Genomic DNA, 23,363 nt, shown 5'->3' with positions numbered 1-23,363 from the left:
ATTATGCAATGGAAGGTAAAGATTCAACTTAATCTTCTTTGAATTTGCTCTCAGTTGTCCTGAGAACTTCTTTCTGATAATGATCTGCCTGGACAGTGTGCTCTGGATGAATATTCTGGATCAAAAAGCCTAAGTTATACTGGAGAAGTGTGGAAAATGGACGGTGTAAGGTTAAGAAACAGGAGATTGCTAAAGTGGGTGCTAGATGAGGAAAAAAAGGGTAACTCTCCAAGTAATTAATGAGACCAAGAAGGCAGGGACCATTCAAGTCCAGAAAATAAGCCACACCCATACCGTAACTGACAGCACACTCTAAAGCCCTCACAACTCTGAAGGATTAGTCTTTGCCATTTGCAATTTGGACTAAGAAAATTCATTTTGTTTATTACACTGAGGGATAATCTCAGAATACAGCACAAGAAAATCAGTAGATGGAAAGTATGAAAGAAAAGTTAAAAGACTTGGACTGAAGACAGTGACCTTACAGAAAGTGGCAACTCCCTTTCCTCTCACTTCTGAGTATATAGAGACTGAACAACCAGAATTGGTCAAATGACAATATCTAGAGGAATCTCAGTAGCCTACAAGGGTGCAAGTTCCAGTATTTTTCTCATCTTTGGTGTTGATGGACTATTTCAGAGGCTCCAGGCAGGTGATCCTTTCTGGCCTCCAAACCTGGTTTAGAGAGCACAGACCCCTTGGCTGTCTGAAGGCACCCAACAAAAAGCTACTGGAGAATCCCATCAGCAGGTGGATTGAGCTGAACCTGCCTGCTTTCCTCAGTAGGTCTTACAGAAATTGCCATTTTTGATGATGCTGGGGCTCCTCTGCAGGTTGTACTGGTGGATGGGATTGCTCAGCTCATAAGGTTGGAGTAGGACTACCCCAGAAGGCACCTACCTTTAGTGGAAGGGCTCAAGTACTGCCAGCCTCTAGGGCACAGTGTACTTTTCTTCTAAGGAAGCCTAAAAAGGTACACCTATTATAGATAGGAAACTTTGCAGCCAGTTATGGAGCTTACTAACTTAAGGGACTGAGCAGACCAAAAGGAACTGGTATTTAATATTTGAGGCAGGTTTAATAGGTGATGGGAAAAATTAATCCAAACACCTTTAATCTAAAAACAACATAATATCATACAGCAGTGAAAATGAAGAAACTGTAGCTGCATGAAACAACATATATTAATCTTAGAAACACAAATGTTATATGAATAAAGCATGTCTATCATGGAGGAAAATGCTTTCATACCTTGGTAGCCTAGGTATGCTACCAGACAAGCTATCCCAGAGATCATCGAACGATAGGATGACAGACCAAATTAGGTGCTGTAATTGCACAGTTACATCAACTTAAAACACAGAGTAAAAAGTAAGGGGGAGGAGTGGAAATGGGGTAAGTTAACCCATGTAAGATAGAGTATACGCAGGTAGAAGGATCTCATGACCTGAATGAAGTATACAGAATGTTTAAGTGTTCAAACATTCTTTCTCTGTCTTTCTGCTGTACCATCCTTACCACTGATGGTGTGGTTCTGAGAACCAGAATTAAGGTTCAAACAGGAGTGTCCACAGGGAAGGCATCTGGGCCAATGACATGCACTTGCTGTATGGGAAAGACACAAGCATGGGTACTGGTGGCCACCGCTCCATTCCCTAAAGAACTTGCTAACTGCCATTGCTTTGTGTTTCTTGAACACATGGGGACAGAATGGGTATTTCCAGTGGGTGCTGAATTAGGCCCAAACAAATATTAAGTCAGCAGTGATGTTCTGTTAAACAGGCTTTTTAGGGGGAAAAATAAGCTCATTTATAGTATTCATCAGTGTCTGTGATCTAAACACTCCCACCATGGCTGATTTCAAGATTAAGTCAAGTCACTGAACACACAGTTGGAAAGAGTTGGCCACACTGGAATTTCATGAACTTCAGCGCTCCCCTGATTGAGTGCCTCTAAACCTTCATGAATGTTCACAGACTCGTGTTTAAAATCATTACCTAATATTGTCTCTTAGTCTTTGGATCCTTCTATATCTACGTTCAAAGACAAACATGATATTCTTAGTAAATTACTTATCTTTAATTTACACAGCTTATAAATCCTGCCTATCAGTATCTCACAACTTTGTTTTAATCCAAACCCAACACATCTTACGATATTTGACTAATGTATTATAAAGTGAATTTATTTATTTTCTATGGTAGAAATGAATATTCTCATATACTACAGCAAACACATTACAATGTCTTAGAAAAGGACATCCAGGCTGGGTGTGGTAGCTCACGCCTGTAATCCCAGCACTTTGGGAGGCCAAGGTAGGCGGATCACGAGGTCAGGAGATCAAGACCAGCCTGACCAACATTGTGGAAGCCCATCGCTACTAAAAATACAAAAATTAGCCAAGTGTGGTGGCACGTGCCTGTAATCCAGCTACTCAGGAGGCTGAGGCAGGAGAATCGCTTGAACTTGGGAGGCAGAGGTTGCAGTGAGCCAAGATCACACCACTGCACTCCAGTCTGGGTGATAGAGCAAGACTCTGTCTCAAAAAAAAAGAAAAGAAGAGGAGGTTTTCAAGATGGCCGATTAGGAGGAAGTCGGGATCGCAGCTCCGAAAGAAGGCGCAGAGGGTGAGTGGACGCCGCATTTCCAGACAGATTTTTACTGACCACAGACCAGGGGATTAACAGGAGGAGGAGCCGCACGGGTCACCAGCGCCGCTGGTTTGAGCGGAGCGGCGCGCCGCTCGGCCTACGCCCTGAGGTGGGGGGCGGCGGATCCACGTACAGAGCGAGAGAGACTGAATCACCTCTGAGCCAGCAAGGGGAGCTGAAGCAGGGATTCAAGCCAGGACATTCCCGGGCAAGGGCGTGCCACGAATCTCAGAGCCGCTGCTTTGGCTGATGCAGCGGCTCACAGGGCAGCGGATTTTTACTGCCCACAGACCAAGAGATTCACAGGTGGTGAAGCTCCACGGGTTGCCAGCGCCGCTGGTTGGACTGGCGCGGCTGCTCTGCCTGCACCCGAGGCAGGGAGCAGCGGCCCCTTGTGTAGAGTGAGCGAGACCGGATCCCCTCTGGGCCAGCAAGGGGAGCTGAGGCAGGGACTCAACCCAAGAGTTTCCTGGGCAAAGAGGACGCCTCCGGAAACACGGCTGAACACGGGACGGTCCAGCTCTGTGGAGGAGGGGATCCCGTCACCCACCGGGAAACACCCTGCAGTTCCCAGGACAATTTGCCCACAGCAGCTCAACGAAGCCTCTGCAGGCTGAGTGTGACTAGGCTGCCACCTTGTGGGCAGGGAAAACCATTGCAACAGCGGAAAATCATAACGCCCTAATTCCCTGGGACAGACCACCTAGGGGGAAGAAAAGGGGGTTTATGAGTTCAGCTACTACAGACTTAAAATTACCAAAATCAGAAAGACAGCAACTACAAAGTCGATAGGTGGATAAATCCACAAAGATGGGAAGAAACCAGCGCAAAAAGGATGAAAACACCCAAAACCAGAACACCTCTCCTCCTACAAGGGAGCACAACTCCTCACCAGCAAGGGAACAAGACTGGATGGAGAATGAGCGTGATGAAATGACAGAATCAGCTTTCAGAAAGTGGATAATAAGAAACTTCCGTGAGCTAAAAGAACATGTTCTAACCCAATGCAAAGAAACTAAGAACCTTGAAAAAAGACTTGACGAAATGTTAACGAGAATGGACAACTTAGAGAGGAATATGAGCGAATTGATGGAGCTGAAAAACACAACACGAGAACTTCGCGAAGCATGCACAAGTTTCAACAGCCGAATTGACCAAGCAGAAGAAAGGATATCAGAGGTCGAAGATCAACTCAATGAAATGAAACGAGAAGGCAAAATTAGAGAAAACAGGGTAAAAAGGAATGAACAGAGTCAACAAGAAATATGGGACTATGTGAAAAGATCTAATCTACGTTTGATAGGTGTACCTGAATGTGACGAAGAGAATGCATCCAAGCTGGAAAATACTCTTCAGGATATTATCCAGGAAAACTTCCCCAACCTAGCAAGGCAGGCCAATATGCAAGTCCAGGAAATACAGAGAACACCACAAAGATATTCCTCTAGAAGAGCAACCCCAAGGCACATAATCATCAGATTCGCCAGGGTAGAAATGAAGGAGAAAATACTAAGGGCAGCCAGAGAGAAAGGTCGGGTTACCCACAAAGGGAAGCCCATCAGACTTACAGCAGATCTCTCAGCAGAAACCCTACAGGCCAGAAGGGAGTGGGGGCCGATATTCAACATCCTTAAAGAAAAGAACTTTCAACCCAGAATTTCATATCCAGCCAAACTAAGCTTCATAAGTGAAGGAAAAATAAAATCCTTTGAGAACAAGCAAGCACTCAGAGATTTCATCACCACCAGACCAGCTTTACAAGAACTCCTGAAGGAGGCACTACACATAGAAAAAAACAACCAATACCAGCCATTCCAAAAATGCACGAAATGGTAAAGAGCATCAACACAATGAAGAATCTGCATCGACCAATGGGAAAAACAGCCAGCTAGCATCAAAATGACAGGATCAAATTCACACATAACAATATTAACCCTAAATGTAAACGGACTAAATGCCCCAATCAAAAGACACAGATTGGCAAATTGGATAAAAAGCCAAAACCCATCAGTGTGCTGTATCCAGGAAACCCACCTCACAAGCAAGGATACACAAAGGCTCAAAATAAAGGGATGGAGGAAGATTTACCAAGCAAATGGAGAACAAAAAAAAGCAGGAGTTGCAATTCTCATCTCTGATAAAATAGACTTTAAAGCAACAAAGATCAAAAGAGACAAAGAAGGACATTACATAATGGTAAAAGGATCAATGCAACAAGAAGAGCTAACGATCCTAAATATATATGCACCTAATATAGGAGCACCTAGATACATAAGGCAAGTTCTTAAAGACTTACAAAGAGACCTAGACTCCCACACAATAATAGTGGGAGACTTCAACACCCCATTGTCAATATTAGACAGATCAACGAGACAGAAAATTAACAAGGATATCCAGGACTTGAACTCAGACCTGGACCAAGCAAACCTAATAGACATTTGCAGAACTCTCTACCCCAAATCCACAGAATATACATTCTTCTCAGCACCACATCACACCTACTCTAAAATTGACCACATAATTGGAAGTAAATCACTCCTCAGCAAATGCAAAAGAACGGAAACCATAACAAACAGTCTCTCAGACCACAGTGCAATCAAGTTAGAACTCAGAATTCAGAAGCCAACCCAGAACCGCACAGCCTCATGGAAATTGAACAACTTTCTCCTGAATGTTGACTGGATAAACACTGAAATGAAGGCAGAAATAAAGATGTTCTTCGAAACCAACGAGAACGAAGACACCACATACCAGAATCTCTGGGACACATTTAAAGCAGTCTCTAGAGGAAAATATATAGCAATAGGTGCCCACATGAGAAGAAAGGAGAGATCTAAAATTGACACCCTATCATCAAAATTGAAAGAGCTAGAGGAGCAAGATCAAAAAAACTCAAAACCTAGCAGAAGACAAGAAATAACTAAGATCAAAGCAGAATTGAAGGAGATAGAGACACAAAAAACCCTTCAAAAAATCAATAAATCCAGGAGCTGGTTTTTTGAAAAGATCAACAAAATAGAGAGACCACTAGCCAGACTAATAAAAAAGAAAAGAGAGAATAACCAAATAGATGCAGTAAAAAATGATAAAGGGGATATCACCACAGATGCCAGAGAAATTCAAACCATCATCAGAGATTATTACAAACAACTCTATGCACATAAACTAGAAAACCTGGAAGAAATGGATAAATTCCTGGACAGTTGCCTCCTCCCAAGCCTAAACCAGGAAGAAGTCGAAACCCTGAATAGACCAATAACAAGGTCTGAAGTCGAGGCAGCAATTAAGAGCCTACCACCCAAAAAAAGCCCAGGTCCAGATGGGTTCACAGCCGAATTCTACCAGACATACAAGAGGAACTGGTACCATTCCTACTGAAACTATTTCAAATAATCCAAAAAGAAGGAATCCTTCCCAAATCATTTTATGAGACCAACATCATCCTAATACCAAAACCCGGCAGAGACTCAACAAGAAAAGAAAATTACAGGCCAATATCCATGATGAACATAGATGCAAAAATCTTCAATAAAATACTGGCAAGCCGATTGCAACAGCACATCAAAAAGTTTATCCACCATGATCAAGTAGGATTCATCCCGGGGATGCAAGGCTGGTTCAATATACGCAAGTCTATAAATGTAATTCACCACATAAACAGAACCAAAGACAAAAACCACATGATTATCTCAACTGATGCAGAGAAGGCCTTCGACAAAATTCAACAGCCCTTTATGCTAAAAACTCTCAATAAACTAGGTATCGACGGAACGTACCTCAAAATAATAAAAGCTATTTGTGACAAACCAACAGCCAATATCATACTGAATGGGCAAAAACTGAAAGCATTCCCTTTGAAATCGGGCACTAGACAAGGATGCCCTCTCTCACCACTCCTGTTCAATATAGTACTGGAAGTTCTAGCCAGAGCAATCAGACAAGAAAAAGAAATAAAGGGTATTCAATTAGGAAAGGAGGAAGTCAAATTGTCTCTATTTGCAGACGACATGATTGTATATCTAGAAGACCCTATCATCTCAGCCCAAAATCTCCTGAAACTGATAAGCAACTTCAGCAAAGTCTCAGGATACAAAATCAATGTGCAAAAATCACAAGCATTCCTATACACCAATAATAGACTTAAAGAGAGCCAAATCAAGAACGAACTGCCATTCACAATTGCTACAAAGAGAATAAAATACCTATGAATACAACTAACAAGGAACGTAAAGGACCTCTTCAAGGAGAACTACAAACCACTGCTCAACGAAATAAGAGAGGACACAAACAGATGGAGAAACATTCCATGTTCATGGTTAGGAAGAATTAATATTGTGAAAATGGCCATACTGCCCAAAGTAATTTACAGATTCAACGCTATCCCCATCAAGCTACCAATGACCTTCTTCACAGAACTGGAAAAAACCACCTTAAACTTCATATGGAACCAAAAGAGAGCCCGCATAGCCAAGTCAATTCTAAGCAAAAAGAACAAAGCAGGAGGCATCACACTACCGGACTTCAAACTCTACTACAAGGCTACGGTAATCAAAACAGCATGGTACTGGTACCAAAACAGAGATATAGACCAATGGAACAGAACAGAGGCGTCGGAGGCGACACAACATATCTACAACCACCCGATCTTTGACAAACCTGATAAAAACAAGCAATGGGGAAAGGATTCCCTGTTCAATAAGTGGTGTTGGGAAAACTGGCTAACCATATGCAGAAAGCAGAAACTCGACCCCTTCCTGGCACCTTACACTAAAATTGACTCCAGATGGATTAAAGACTTAAACATAAGGCCTAACACCATAAAAACACTAGAAGGAAACCTAGGCAAAACCATTCAGGACATAGGCGTAGGCAAGGACTTTATGACCAAAACACCAAAAGCATTGGCAACAAAAGCCAAAATAGACAAATGGGACCTAATCAAACTCCACAGCTTCTGCACGGCAAAAGAAACAGTCAATAGAGTGAATCGGCAACCAACAGAATGGGAAAAAATTTTTGCAGCCTACCCATCTGACAAAGGGCTGATATCCAGAATTTACAACGAGCTAAAAAAGATTTACAAGAAAAAAACAAACAAGCCCATTCAAAAATGGGCGAAGGATATGAACAGATACTTTACAAAAGAAGACATACAAGAGGCCAACAAACATATGAAAAAATGCTCATCATCACTGGTCATTAGAGAAATGCAAATCAAAACTACATTGAGATACCATCTCACGCCAGTTAGAATGGCGATCATTAAAAAATCTGGAGAAAAGAGATGCTGGAGAGGATGTGGAGAAATAGGAACACTTTTACACTGTTGGTGGGAGTGTAAATTAGTTCAACCACTGTGGAAAACAGTGTGGCGATTCCTCAAGGACCTAGAAATAGAAATTCCATTTGACCCAGCAATCCCATTACTGGGCATATATCCAAAGGATTATAAATCGTTCTACTATAAGGACACATGCACACAAATGTTCATTGCAGCACAGTTTACAATAGCAAAGACCTGGAACCAACCCAAATGCCCATCGATAATAGACTGGACAGGAAAAATACGGCACATATACACCATGGAATATTATGCAGCCATGAAAAATGAGGAGTTCGCGTCCTTTGTAGGGACATGGATGAACCTGGAAACCATCATTCTCAGCAAACTGACACAAGAACACAAAACCAAACACCACATGTTCTCACTCATAGGAGGGTGTTGAACAAGGAGAACACATGGACACAGGGAGGGGAGCACTATACACGGGGGTCTGTTGCGGGGGAGTCGGGGGGACAGCGGGGTGGGGAGTTGGGGAGGGATAGCATGGGGAGAAATGCCAGATATGGGTGAGGGGGAGGGAGGCAGCAAATCACACTGCCATGAATGCACCTATGCAACAACTGTGCATGTTTTTCACATGTACCCCAAAACCTAAAATGCAATAAAAAAAAAAAGAAAAGAAAAGAAAAGAAAACGACATCCAGGATGATATAACTTTAAGAAAGCCCAAAACATAAAAACAAAACAAATATATTTTAGATATGAACATATATATGATGCAGCACTCACACACAGGTTGATACATGTGATATCAACTTATAATAGATGTGAATGCATGTATACGTATTTGTGTGTGTGTATTTAAGTATTAAATGAGCCAATGTAAATCAAGTATTAGCCATGAACTATTAGGCATCTGAATGGAGATTGGTTTACAGTTTAGAATTTGGTAGCAATATGAGAAAAAACAGGACATACTGAAAATTCCTCAGTATTTCAACAGAAATAGTATTTAAAGCCCTTGTTCTAGACAAGACCACGTAGAGAAAGAGCATAGATAGAGAAGAGAAGAAAACTAAGGGAATAGCCATGAGGCCTTCCAGTATTCAGGCCTCAGATAGAGGAGAATGACAGACCAGCAAAGGTTCTGAGAAGCTTCCCATGAAGCAATGGGAAAATAAGGAAGGTGTGTGTGACAGATGCCAAGGAAAGAACAAGAAGAAATAGAACGGAGGCAGTTAGCACAGCCTTTTGAGAAGTTTTGCCTTGAAGAGAAGCAGAGAAATGAATAAATACGTGGAGGGGGTTCTGAAGAGGTAGAAATGTTTGTTTGTTTTGTTTTGTTTTTGGCATGGGTCACAGGAAGCTATATTTGCATGTGGATGGGAAAGATTCACGAGTTGAGGAGGGAAGTGAGGATGCAGAGAGAGAATGCTTACTCTTAGGAGTCCAAGCCTGGGGTAGAGTGGAGGAGACGGGGTCCAGAGGACAAGAAGGGACCTGGTTTTGGATGGATGCAGTGCAGGAACCTGTCCCCCACTATAATCAAAGCAAAGGCAGAGTTCAGGGAAAAGATGCAAATTTTGTGGACTTAGTGGTAGAAAAAGATGCTGTTTTCCATCTCCAGGTATCTGTGGCCTGGGGTCAAGCCATCTCCTTTCTGACACCACCTTCCCCTGTTATTAATAATGTGACCTTTGGCAAGTTATTTAATTTTTCTCTCTATTTACTCAATTATAAATCTAACCACTAGTGCTTAAATGAGGCAACACAAGTAAATAAGTGATTTTTTTTTATTTTACATTGTTGGGTGGGAAAAGATCTAAACAAAAGAGTAAATGTAGAGGTCATTATAGAGTAGAATTATAGATCTGGTTCCATACAAACTTACAGCTGAATTATAAAACACAACATTTAAAAAGTTAAAGATGGGAGGATAATTGCAGCCAGCACACCAGACAGAGGATCATTCACAATACATAAAGATTCTGTAAATTAAGACAAAATTAAACAAGCAAAATAAGCAAAGACAAAAAGATTACAAACAGACAGTTCACAGAAGAAATAAAAATGATAGCTAAAGACAGGAAAAAATGTGCAACTTTACTATGAAAAAGGAAATTAAAATGCAATGATCTTTATTATTTCTTCTACTTTTTTTAGATAAGGTCTCTCTTTGCCGCCCAGCCTGGAGTACAGTGGCACGATCTCAGCTCACTGCAGCCTTGAACTCCTAGGCTCTAGTGATTCTCCTGCTTCAGATTCCTGAGTAGCTGAAACTACAGACAGGCACCACCATGCCTGGATAATTTTTTACTTTTTGTAGAGACAGGGTCTTGCTCTTTGCCCAGGCTGGACTTGAACTCCGGGCCTCAACTGATCTTCCTGCCTCAGCCTCCCAAAGCACTAGGATTACAGGCATCAGCCACTACTCCCAGCTCTCTTTTTCATTAATATTGGAAAGGCATTCTTTTTTCTTTTTTGAGACAGTGTCTCACTGTTGCCTGGGCTGAAGTGCAGTGGCATTATCTCAGCTCACTGCAACCTCTGCCTCCTGGGTTCAAGTGATTCTCCTGCCTCAGCCTCCTGAGTAGCTGGGATAACAGGCACTCACCACTACGCCCAGCTAATTTTTTGTATTTTTAGTAGAGATGGGGTTTCATCATATTGGCCAAGCTGGTCTTGAACTCCTGACCTCGTAATCCGCCCACCTAGGCCTCCCAAAGTGCTGGGATTACAGGCGTAAGCCACTGTGTCCGGCTGGAAAGGCAATTTTTAAAAACTTCAAGGGGCTGGGCATGGTGGCTCATGCCTGTAATCCAGTGCTTCGGGAGGCCAAGATGGAAGATCACTTAAGGCCAAGAGTTCCAGGCCAGCATGGGCAACATAACAAGATTTCCATCTCTATAAAGAATTTAAGTTAGCCAACATGGTGGCATGTACCTGTCATTCTGTTACTTGGGAGGTTGACATGGAAGGATTGCTTAAGCCCAGGAGTTTGAGATTACAGTAAACTGTGATCACACTATTGTAATAAATCTCCAGACTGAGTGACAGAGCAAGACTCTGTCTCAAACAACAAAAGAACAAGAAACAACAACAACAAGAAAACCTTTGAGGATATTAAACGCTGTCAAGGAGATGAAAAAATATGTGTGTGTGTGTATATATATATAGGCAATTTAATTTGGTACAGCTTCTAGTAAGGTACTTTGTCAGTATTTACCAAAATTTAAATGCACATAGCCTTTGATCTTAGACTTTGACCTAGCAAGTCCACTTCTGATATTCTATTGTGGAGAAATAAATAAATAATGTCTATGTTCAGAATAATTAGGTAGAATCTACAATGACATAAAAATGCTTACAAGACCAATTGCTGAAAAAAAATGGAGTAACAAAACAATAGAGACATTATGATCCTGTGTATTTAAAAATGATAATTCCTATACACATATATAGAATTTGACAGGTTAATATTAATGTTCATCTGGAAAATAAAAAAAATCACCTAGAAATGTTTGAAAAAAGTGATAAAAAAGGGAACATGCCCTACCATATTAGAACATTCTAAAAAGCTATAAAAAGTATAACAGAGTTATTAGCACATTTACAGAAAAATCTAGCTTTCTGTCTACATATTACATAAATACATTTACCAAGAGGATGATTCTGTGTAGATATATATTATTTATGTGTGCAGAAAAAAAAGGTATGCAATTATATATTATATAATACATTGTTACTAATGGTTAAGTTTAGAGAGAATAGTGAGAATGGCTGGGAAGGCACATGAGAGGAACTTTGGCTCTTTGTAGTAATTTACTTTGACAGTAAGTATATAAGACTTGTGTAATTAAAAGAACATGAAAGGAAGTATGACAGTCATCTGCTATGTTATAGGGAACTGCCAGAAAAATATGTTCTTAAATGATAAATTTGAAGTTTGTGCATTCTAATATGCTCATCTCCTTATGGTTTAGAGTCACTGCCCTATAATATGTCATCTATCAATCTGTACGTATTTGTCAGGTGGAAATCTAGAGTCCCACAGCTTACTTTCTATCTCTTTGCAGGATTGTTACTGGGAGGCTTTACTGCCATCCTCATAAGTGGCTTCATTATTGATACCCTCGGGTGGCCTTTTGTCTTCTATGTCTTTGGTAAGCTACTGTCTCCCAGTTCCCACATTTTCATATTCAGAAAGATTCTCCTCAGTAAGTATATTTGTGTATAGTTTTCCAAAGGAAATAAGTCAAGACAAATAAATACTAGAAAAACACAATATCTTAATATAAGGAAATAATTAGCCAATGACATCAAAAAATTTGGAAGTTTTCCTGCCTATTATAAAGTGCTAGTAACCCACCATAATGTGTTATTATCACAATGTAATCAGGCATACCCTGCTGCCATTGCAGGCAGTAGGGGACAGGCTTGCAAGTCAGTGGTTAAGACATAGAAGGAAGAAATCCATAGAGATAGGTGCTGCTGTGGGTTTTGTCTCAGGTTAAGCACAGCAGCAAGGCATCCTAAGTAAGGCTCAAGTTTCTTAGAGAGGAGAAAACATGAAACACTATGAATTTTGCCAACCTCAGCATCTGTCCCAGAGCCTTCCATTTAGTTATCAGAAATCAAGAAATGGGCCTGGCACAGTGGCTGTAATCCCAGCACTTTAGGAAGCCAAGGAGGGTAGATCACAAGGTCAGGAGTTCCAGACCAGCCTGGCCAATATGGTAAAACCCGTCTCTACTAAAAAATAAAAAAAATAGCCGGACATGGTGGCATGAGCCTGTAGTCCCAGCTAATCAGGAGGCTGAGGCAGGAGAATCTCTGGAACCCAGGAGATGGCGGTTGCAGTGAGCCTAGATCGAGCCACTGCACTCTAGCCTAGGCGACAGAGTAAGATTCCTTCTCAAAAAAATAAAAGAAAAGAAAAGAAATCAAGAAACAACTGTTCCCCCCATAGCTTCCACTTCAGTAGCTTTTACATTCTACTCTCAAACCTCTTAGCAGTTTGCATTTTATTTGTTTATACATATATATCCCCTTCTGGACAGTGAGCACTTTGAGGGCAGAGATAGAGTCCTGTTGGTTCTTGGGACTGTACAGAGTCCAGGGAACAAAGATGTGCCATGGAAACATTAATCAAGAGAAAACTGGGTGGATATATTAATATCAGACAAGAATGGCTTCAGAAAAGGAATATTACCAATTCACAAGAATACATAACAATCTGAAATGTATATGCACCTAATGACAGAGCTTCAAAATACATGAAGCAAAAACTGGTAGAAGAGTAAGGAGAAATCGACAAATCTACAATTAAAGATGGAGCCCTTAATATTCTTCTCTCAATAATCAATAGAATAAGAACACAGATGAAGTACATTTTATTCAACAACAGTAGAGTACTTACTCTTTTCAAGTGTGCTTCAAACATTCACTAGGATAGGCAATTTATGGCCTACAAAAATAATATTTAAATGATTAAAAATCACAGAAAATGTGTTCTTTGAACATAATAAAATTAAACTAGAAATCAATAACAGAAAAGTCCCTGAAAATGCTCCAAATATTTAAAAATTTAGCAACATACTTCCAACGAGTTAAAGAAAAAGACAAAAGAGAAAATTTTTAATTGAATTGAATGAAAATCAAAAATCAATATATCAAATTTTTTGGGATGCAACTAAAATAGTGCTTAAAAAGAAATGTCTAACATTAAATGCTTATATTAGAAAAGACAGTTCTCAAATTAATGATCTAAGTTTATGCCTTAAAATAACTAGAAAAAAATATCTAATTAAACCTAAATCAAGCAGAAGGAAGAAAATAACAAAAATGCGTGCAGAAATGAATGGATTTTTAACAAAAAAGAGATTTTGTTCAACATAAAATTGGTTATTTGAAAAGATCAATAGCATTGACAAATCTTTAGCCAGATGGTGAGAGAGAGAGAAAGAAAGAGAGAGAAACAGAGAGAGAGAAAGGAAATACAAATAACCAATATCAAGAATGAAAAAGAGGACTTCAATGCAGGTCCTACAAACTCTAAAAATAATAGAGGAATAATATAGTATACTCTATGCCTATAAATTTGAACATTTAGATAAAATGAACAAACTCATTGAAAGACACCATGTAACAAAGTTCACTCAAGAGGGAAGAGATAACCTGAAAATTCCATATATTAAGAAACTGGTTTTTTTAGCTTAAAGTTTTCCAATGAGGAAAACCCTGAGACCCACATGGTTTCACTGGAAAATTTTACCAAATGGATAAGTAAGGAATGATACCAATTTTACACAAGTTATTTCTGAAAATAGAAAAAGAGAAAATACTTCATGGCTCCTGTTATAAGGTTAGAATTATCTTGATATCAAAACCAAACAGAGATATTACAAAAAAGGAAAACTATAGACCAATAGCTCTCATGAACCTAAACACAAATATCCTAAAAAATATTAGCAAGTTGAACCCATCAATATTTTAAAAACAAAATGTATCATGACTAGAAGAATGTATATTCAGAATATAAGGCATGGTGAGCATTCAAAATTCAATGTAATTCAGGGACTTCATGAGGCCTGCAGCAAGCATAAAAGTGTATTGAACGTCCACATTCGCCTAACAGGAAACTCTAGATAAACATTCTGGAATGAAGGAATTGGAAATAAAACAAAAACAGACTTTTTTTTGTTTTCTGGAAACAATGGTTGTCAAGATACTGGATGTTAGACGATGAAAAACAATGATCAGTGAGAAGTGAGCTCTACAGCATGGCACAGAAGAGGGCACTTAGGCAAAGCCCAGCACAAACTCTGGAGTTGGAGAGACAGAGCTAAGAGTCTGGAAAGAATAAGACAGGTAGAGTTCAAAGGATAGAGTAGGTATGAGGGGACATCTGCATGCAGAGAAAACCCAGCTTATCTGCAGTCCTCAGCAGAGTACTGATCAGGTTATATGTGTGAAGAAACTGTTGACGGCTAGGCAAGGGAAATCACTGGTGAAGACTGAGGACGTTGTCTGTACTCACAGAGAATCAGAGATAGTACCTGTTTTCATAAGACAGACTGAAAAAGTCATAATTCATGGGTCATTGGATGGAATACTCATAAATGTTGTTCTTCAGTAGTGCGAAGTTATTAACCTTAGAGGAAGTACTGCTGTGGATCTCTAACAAATGGTGATGGCAAGACCTAAAAGGGGCAAACTATTTCTACATAATTTAATCATATCCCAAAACAAAATTTAAAAATATTTACAGGAATACAAAACTATCTGGCACCCATCTGGATATGATTCATAATGTTTGGCTCCAACCATAGATTATCAGACATGAAGAAAAGGAGAAAAATACAACTTATAATGAATAATGAATTCAACAAAACCAACCCAGAGCTGACAGAGATTTTAGAGTTAGCAAACAAGGGCATTAAAATAGTTACTATAACTACATTATAGCATAAATCTATGTGTTAAGTAAGTTAAGTGGAGACATAGTAAATATAAAGAAGACCCAATAAAACTTACAGAGATGAGAAGTACAATATCTGAGATGAAAAATGCACTGAATGGAATTAATGACAGTTTAGAAACAATTAAAGATTAATGAACTTAAAAACAACAATAGAAATCATCCAAAATGCACCACACAGAGAAAAATATAGTATTAATAAGAGAACATCAGTACGTCGTGGAGTGCCTAAAATAGAGGAGTAGGATGGGAGAACAACAACAGTTCTTCAAAAATATTTGAAGAATCAATGGCCAAAAGTTTTCCAAATTGGATGAAAACTATAAATTTACAGATCCAAAAAAGTCAATGAACCTCAAACACAAGAAACATGAAGAAAACTACATCAAATTACATTCTAATCAAATGGCTCAAAACCAGAAATAAAAAAAAAAAAAAACCTTAACGTAGCCAAAGCTAAAAGATGTATTATAGAGAGAGAAACAAAGATAATGCTGAACGCAGCATTTCTATCAGAAGTAGTGCAAGAGAGAAGCAGTGAAACAATATCTTTAAAATAGTGCAAGAAGAACAAAAAACTGTCAACCTAGAATTCTAGACACAGTGAAAAAAAACTGTTTCAAAAACAAATGCAAAATAAAGATGTTTTCAGAATATACAAAAGCTGAAATAATTAGAAATGTCAATTAAAGAGAACAGTACCATTTTCAATAGCATAAAAACATGCAACATAGGGATAAATCTGCCAAAAGATATGTGAGGCCTGGGTACTGAAAACTGAATTTTTATGGAAATACAAAGATTCTAGAATAGCCAAACACCTTTGAAAACAAATTACAAAGTTGTAAGACTAACACTACCTGATGTCAAGACATACTGTAAACTTATAAGCAAATGGATCAATAGAACAAAATAGAATTACAGACTCATGGTTCTATTTACTTCATATAAAGTAAACTAAACTGACCTTTGAGAAAGATTCAATAGCTAGAGAAAGGATAATCTCTTTAACAGAAGATGCTCAAAAGTTGGATATTCACATGCAAAAAAAAAAAATGAACTTCCATCCATACCTTGTATCATATATAAAAATTAAACCAAAATGAATCCCAGATCTAAATATAAAACTTGAAACTATTATCCTTCTAGGAAAAAACGTAGGAGATAATCTTTATTATTTAAGCAAAGATATCCTAAATACGACACCAAAAGCATGATTCATAAAATAAACTGATAAATTGCGATTTCATCGAAGTTAAAAATGTATCCTCATCAAAAGGCATGGTTAGGATAATAAAAAGACAATTTGATCCCAGAGAGAAAATACTGGCAAAACACATATTATAAGGACTTTTATTCAGAATTTGTAAATAATTCTCAAAGCTCAATAATACCAAAAAAATTAAAAATTGGGCAAAGACACTTCACCAAAAAGAGATAGAGAGAGGGAAAATAGGCACATGAAAAGATGTAATGATAACTCATCCTTAGTTATTTAAGAAATACAAATAAAAATCACGAGACATCTCCACACATTTATCAGAATGGCTAATATTAAAAATATTGAGATATCAAATGTGATGCCACTTTTAGGCTCTGTGATTTACACACACACAAATAAACAGGAAATGTAAAATCGGTGAATTGTTTAAGAAAGGGAAAAGAGATATAATGAGCATGAGCTTTTCCTAGAACTTATACCAGAAAACATCCCAACATAAAAGAAATCCACTCAAAAGGCAGAAAACAGCCCATTTACCAAATTTACCCTGTCCTTGCAGGAGGTGTTGGCTGTGTCTTCTGCCTTACCTGGTTTGTTGTGATTTATGATGACCCTGTTTCCCACCCATGGATAAGTGCCTCAGAAAAAGAATACATCATATCCTCCTTGAAACAACAGGTACACATAAAGATGCCAACAATTTCCTGAGGACTTGTATTTGGATTTTTCCTGTGACCTTAAATCTGGATTTTTAAGGGTGACTAAGTGTGTGTGAGCATCTCTCAGATCTTACCGTGCTGACCAGTAAATTTGTTTTCAGGTCAGTTCTTCTAAGCAGCCTCTTCCCATCAAAGCTATGCTCAGATCTCTACCCATTTGGTCCATATGTTTATGCTCTTTCAGCCATCAGTGGTTAGTTAACACATTGGTTGTATACATACCAACTTACATCAGCTCTGTGTACCATGTTAACATCAGAGATGTGAGTATGTTTTCTTCCCTCCCTTTCTCCTGTTTGCATGGCTTACCAATTACTCTGCCTTCACAAATCATTCCATCTAGAGAAATGTATTTCTTATTACCAAAAATAATCTAATATTTAACACTCATGCCAGTAGCTTTTCTGGTGGTATGATTTAAGAGGCTACTGATTTTTCTAAGAAAGTATGATTTCAGAATGTCAGTATGTTTAGTAGTGATTTATCAATAGAAATTGTGGTCTCACTGCCTTTATTATGGTAATTTACTCAATATTTTCTCTTTAGAATGGACTCCTATCTGCCCTTCCTTTTATTGTCGCCTACATCACGGGTGTGGTGGGAGGCTATCTGGCAGATTTCCTCCTAACCAAGAATTTTAGACTCATCACTGTGAGGAAACTTGCCACAATTTTAGGTAAGAACATAGCCTGAGGGTCAGATAATTCGCAAAGTATACAACAGCCAAAGAAGGCTTCTCACTGTTTAATTTGTTTGTTCTTCATTCCCTAGGAAGTCTCCCCCCTTCAGTACTCATTGTGTCTCTGCCCTACCTCAGTTCCAGCTATATCACAGCAACTGCCTTTCTGACGCTCTCATGTGGATTAAGTACATTGTGTCAGTCAGGGATTTATGTCAATGCCTTAGATATTGCTCCAAGGTAGGACTCTGATCTTCACTATCAGTTTCACGTTTTCTTAAAAATATTTAGCTTTCAGCTTTCCAGAATCTCCAAACTTAGGAAATGAATAAACCATAGGGAAGGACCACAGATATACCTGTGGCCATTTTTTGCAGAGATGTTGAGAGAGGGCTATTGATTTGTCTTCATCTCTCTTAGAATATATATAATGAAAGTCCTTTTTGCTATAATTGTCCAATTATAATTATACAGAATTATAAACTATAATTGAGTTATAGATTCATACATGCATCAGGGCTGAAGGAAGTACTGTCAAACATCTCTGGATCTAGATTGGAACATTCCTGTCATCCACAGGCATTCCAGTTTTCTCATGGGAGCATCAAGGGGATTTTCGGGCATGGCAGGTGTCATTGTGCCCACTGTCAGTGGAATTCTTCTTAGTCAGGTACAATTTTCTTGTCATGAAGGACTCCAAAAATGTTCTGCTAAATCCATTTATAAAGGTGATAGCGTGTATTCAAAGATTGAAAAATAAATTTAAATTGTGGGTAACTTTGTCATGAAGATGGACCTGATAAAGAAAAATACAGAATAATTTCTTTGGTAACCTAAAGCCTGGTTCATTCTCAAGCAAAGAACTTAATAGTGATTGCTATCTTTGAAACTGAAACCACACAGCTGCATAGGTGTCTTGGGATAATGATTACATGCATAAATGCCAACCTGCTATGTTTTGGCAAGATTTTGAATTTGTATCCAACATCTCTAAGGAACTTAAATTTACAAGAAACAAACCTTTTAAAGAGTGGGCAAAGAACATGAACAGATTCTTTTCAAAAGAAGACATAAACGTTCTTCTTTTGAGAATTGTCTATTCCTGTCCTTAGCTCACTTTTTCATGGGACTGTTTATTTTTGTCTTGCTAATTTATTTGAGTTCATAATAGGTTCTGGATACTGGTCCTTTGCCAGATGTATAGATTGTGAAGATCTTCCCCAACTCTGTGGGTTGTCTGTTTACTCTGATGACTGCTCCCTTTGCTGTGCAAAAGCTCTTTAGTTTAATTAGGTCCCAGCTATTTATCTTTGTTTTTATTGCATTTGCTTTTGGCTTCTTGGTCATGAAATCCTTAAATCTAAGACCTGAAACCATAAAAATTCTAGAAAATAACATTGGAAAAACCCAATGTCTAGAAGGGTTTTTCCAATGTTATTTTCTAGAATTTTTATGGTTTCAGGTCTTAGATTTAAGTCCTTGATCCACCTTGGGTTGATTTTCGTATTAGATGACAGATGAGAATCCAGTTTCATTCTCCTACATGTGGCTTGCCAATTATCCCAGCCCCATTTGTTGAATAGGACATCCTTTCCCCACTAAATGTCCAACAAACATATGAAAAAATGCTCGACATCACTAATGATGAGGGAAATGCTAATCAAAACCACAATACAATACCACCTTACTCCTGCAAGGTTGACCATAATCGAAAAATCAAAAAATAATAGACGTTGGCATGGATGTGTTAAACAGGGAACACTTCTACACTGCTCGCCAGAATGTAAAGTAGTACAACAACCATGGAAAACAGTGTAGAGATTCTTTAAATAACTAAAAGTAGAACTACCATTTGATTCAGCCATCTCACTACTGGGTATCTACCCAGAGAAAATAAGTTATTATACGAAAAAGATATTTGCATACACATATTTATGGCAGCACAATCTGCAAATGCAAAAATGTGTAACCAACCCAAACATCCATCAATCAATGGGTGGGGCGGATAAAGAAACTGTGGTGTATATATATATGATGGAATACTACTCACAAAGGAACGAATTAATGGCATTCACAGCAATCTGTATGGAATTGGAGACTATTATTCTAGGTGAAGTAACTCAGGAATGGAAAACCAAACATCATACATTCTCACTCCTAAGTGGGAGCTAAACCATGGGGATGCAAAGGCACAAGAGTGACATAATGGACTTTGGGGACTCAGGGGAAGTTGTCGGAAGGGGGTAAGGGACAAAAGACTCTAAATCGGGTTCATTGTATACTGCTTGGGTGATGGGTGAACAAAAATCTCACAAATTACCACTAAAGAAATTATTCACATAACCAAATAGCACCTGTTCCCCAAAAATCTATGGAAATAATAACATTAAAAAATAATAAAATAAAATTTAAAATTTTTTAAAAAGAAGCCATATATGCAGCCAACAAATGTATGAAAAAAGCTAAATATTACTGATCATTAGAGAAACTCAAATCAAAACCGCAATGAGATAATCTCACACCAGTCAGAATGTCTATTATTGATAAGCAAAAAATAACAGATGCTGGAGAGGTTACAGAGAAAAGGGAATGCTTATACACTGTTGGTGGGAGTGTAAATTAGTTCAACCATTGTGGAAAGCAGTGTGGAGATTCCTCAAAGAGCTAAAAACAGATCTTCCATTCCATCCAGCAATCCCATTACTGGGTATATATCCCAGAGAATGTAAATTATTCTACCATAAAGACACATGAACACGTATGTTCTTTGCAGCACTATTCACAATGGAAAAGACATGGAATCAACCTAAATATCCATCAATGATAGATTGGATGAAGAAAATATAGTACACATACACCATAGAATACTATGCAGAATAAAATCATATCTTTTGCAGGAAAATGGATGGAGCTAGAGGCTATTATCCTTAGCAAACTAACACAGGAACAGAAATCCAAATACCACATGATCCTACTTATAAGTAGAAGCTAAAGGATGAGAATTCATGGACACAAGGAGGGGATCAACAGACACTGAATCCTGCTTGAGGATGAAGGGTAGGAGAAGGAAAAGGGTCAGAAAAAATACTATTGGGGACTAGGCTTAGTACCTGTGTGATGAAACATCTGTACAACAAACCCCCATTACATGAGTTTACCTATGTAACACACCTGCACATGTGCCTCTGAATCTAAAACTTTTTTTTAGAAAAGAATATTTCCGGCAGGGTGCAGTGGCTCATACCTGTAATCTCAACACTTTGGGAGGCCAAGGCAGGTGGATCACCTGAGGTTGGGAGTTTGAGACCAGCCTGACCAACATGGAGAAACCCTGCCTCTACTAAAAATACAAAAATAGCCAGGCGTGGTGGCACATGCCTGTAATCCCTGCTACTCGGGAGGCTGAGGCAGGAGAATTGCTTGAACCCAGGAGGCAGAGGTTGCGGTAAGCAGAGATTGCGCTATTGCCTGGGTAACAAGAGCAAAACTGTGTCTCAAAAAAAGAAAAGAAAAGAATATTTCCATCACTCAGATGGTTCTTTTGTGCTCCCTTCCAATCAGTACCCCTTCTAGTTGTAACTTTTACCTTGACTTCTATTTTCATAGATTAGATTTTCCCATTCTTGCCTTTCATAGAAATGGAATCATATAGCACATACCCAGCTTCTTTCATCCATCATGTGTTTGAGATTCATCCGTTGGATGTTATAATAGTTTATTCTTTTCTACTGCTGTGTGGTTTCTCATTTTGTGGCTACATCACAATTTATCTATTGTACTTTTATGAACATTTGAGTTGTTTCCAGTTTTTGGCTATTATCGATAAGGCTGCTATGAATATTGTTTTCTTTTCACTAGAATTTAATAACTGTTTTGGTTTCATTGCATTCATTATGGTTGCTTTTTATTGAAGGCAAGTAATTCTCTGGTTATTTCAAATAGTGATAAAATAGTTCCTTTTAAAATTTAATTGATTTGAAAAACCCAAAGTTTCTAGAAAATTGTAAATAACTATACATTAAAAAATTTTCATTTGCATCATCATGCCAAAAAGAGGATGATGAAAGTAAACATTAAGTGTGTGCTGTATGCATAGGTATTTCATATGCAGTAAACTCACTTAACTATTGATTCTCACACCAGTTGTAAAAATGGAATATTATTTTCATTTCCTAAAAATTAAGCTGAAAATCTTAGCATAAGTCTTTCCACTATGAGCAAGAACAATCAGAATTCTTCAAACTTAAACATGCATAGCTCAAAAGCCCATAATCTTTTCACAACACCAGCACAACGTAATAAGAATCTTGAAAGTATTCTCAGCATAGCTTATGTAGTCGAGATTCATGCAAAAGAGAAAATGTGTGGCACTTGGATCAATAGTGACAAATGCATTTCTGTAGGTTAATCACAAAATTCCCAAAATGCCCTTTATTAAGAACATTCTGAATGTATTTTGAAATCCTTTCCACTTAACTACCGAGCCACTTTCAGGAAATGAATTTCTACATGGAAACCCACCAGTGAATGTTGTCATCTGAACTATTAATATAATGTTTCATAGAAAAGTATGAAGGGGATAATTTATACTTGGAGTTTTATGTCTCCAGGACCCTGAGTTTGGGTGGAGGAATGTCTTCTTCTTGCTGTTTGCCATTAACATGGCAGGAGTAATCTTCTACTCCATATTTGGAGAAGCAGATGTACAAGACTGGGCTAAAGAGAGGAAACTGACTCGTTTATGAAGGTAAAGCATAATGATTTCATGTGTGGTTATAGCCATAGAAGCACTATTTGAAGTTTTTAATTCTATGTCATTTTCCTTTCTCAGTTATCCCACCTTGGATGGAAAAGTCATTAGGCATAGTATTTCATAAAATAGACGGCTTCAGCGATTAAAATACGAGTGAAAAGAATTTTGTTTCCTGTGGCTCTTTTCAAATATGAGATCAGTTCCTTCTTTTATTCGGACTTCTTTTTCTAAGAGAAATAGATGAAGAAAAATTCAAATAAAATCATAACTAAGAACACAGTTGTCATCTTCATTGAGTAAATAATGGATTAAGAGGGCTTGCTGGATGGGACCCAGTATGTTAGATTCCATTTCTGGATACAAGAACCAATGTTTTAAAAGTTTTAATCCAGGGTGGCAACCTCACTAAAGCAATGATATTTCTTGTTTGTGAAAATTAACACTAATTTCTATTTATTGGGTTGTATATCATCCATGTGCTCTTCTCTGTATGGTCTCCATTTATTTCCATCCTGCTCAGGTAAGTCCCAGACGCTGACCCATACGGATTGCATCCTGTACTCCCTTGTCCATTG

The 23,363-nt window shown here is 38.3% G+C and overlaps 1 protein-coding gene across 10 annotated transcripts in view; it reads left to right on the top strand.

Annotated features, from left to right (window-relative positions):
• SLC17A3 (solute carrier family 17 member 3) overlaps nucleotides 1–23,063 on the top strand; it is a 45,596-nt gene extending 22,533 nt beyond the window's left edge. For 5 of the 10 annotated variants that reach the window (XM_012458546.3, XM_012458541.3, XM_021667624.2 and 2 more), the window contains 8 exons: nucleotides 12,012–12,098; nucleotides 17,197–17,315; nucleotides 17,458–17,619; nucleotides 17,903–18,032; nucleotides 18,128–18,275; nucleotides 18,615–18,705; nucleotides 22,646–22,782; nucleotides 22,867–23,063. In XM_012458546.3, the coding sequence (XP_012313969.1) occupies nucleotides 12,012–12,098; nucleotides 17,197–17,315; nucleotides 17,458–17,619; nucleotides 17,903–18,032; nucleotides 18,128–18,275; nucleotides 18,615–18,705; nucleotides 22,646–22,780 (872 nt within the window). In that variant the 3' untranslated portion in view covers nucleotides 22,781–22,782; nucleotides 22,867–23,063. Of the gene's footprint in view, nucleotides 1–12,011; nucleotides 12,099–17,196; nucleotides 17,316–17,457; nucleotides 17,620–17,902; nucleotides 18,033–18,127; nucleotides 18,276–18,614; nucleotides 18,706–20,932; nucleotides 22,783–22,866 lie in introns of those variants that run through there. The other 5 variants (XR_010337552.1, XR_001108338.3, XM_012458545.3 and 2 more) reach the window with 5 other exon arrangements.
• The last annotated feature ends 300 nt before the right edge of the window (nucleotides 23,064–23,363 follow it).

The sequence above is a fragment of the Aotus nancymaae genome, unplaced genomic scaffold (assembly GCF_030222135.1).
Source record: "Aotus nancymaae isolate 86718 unplaced genomic scaffold, 86718_ANA_hifiasm-v0.15.2.pri h1tg000051l, whole genome shotgun sequence".
Lineage (NCBI taxonomy): Eukaryota > Metazoa > Chordata > Mammalia > Primates > Aotidae > Aotus > Aotus nancymaae.
The sequence above is the reverse complement of the archived record's forward strand: the minus strand, read 5'-3'. Positions and strand labels throughout refer to the sequence as shown.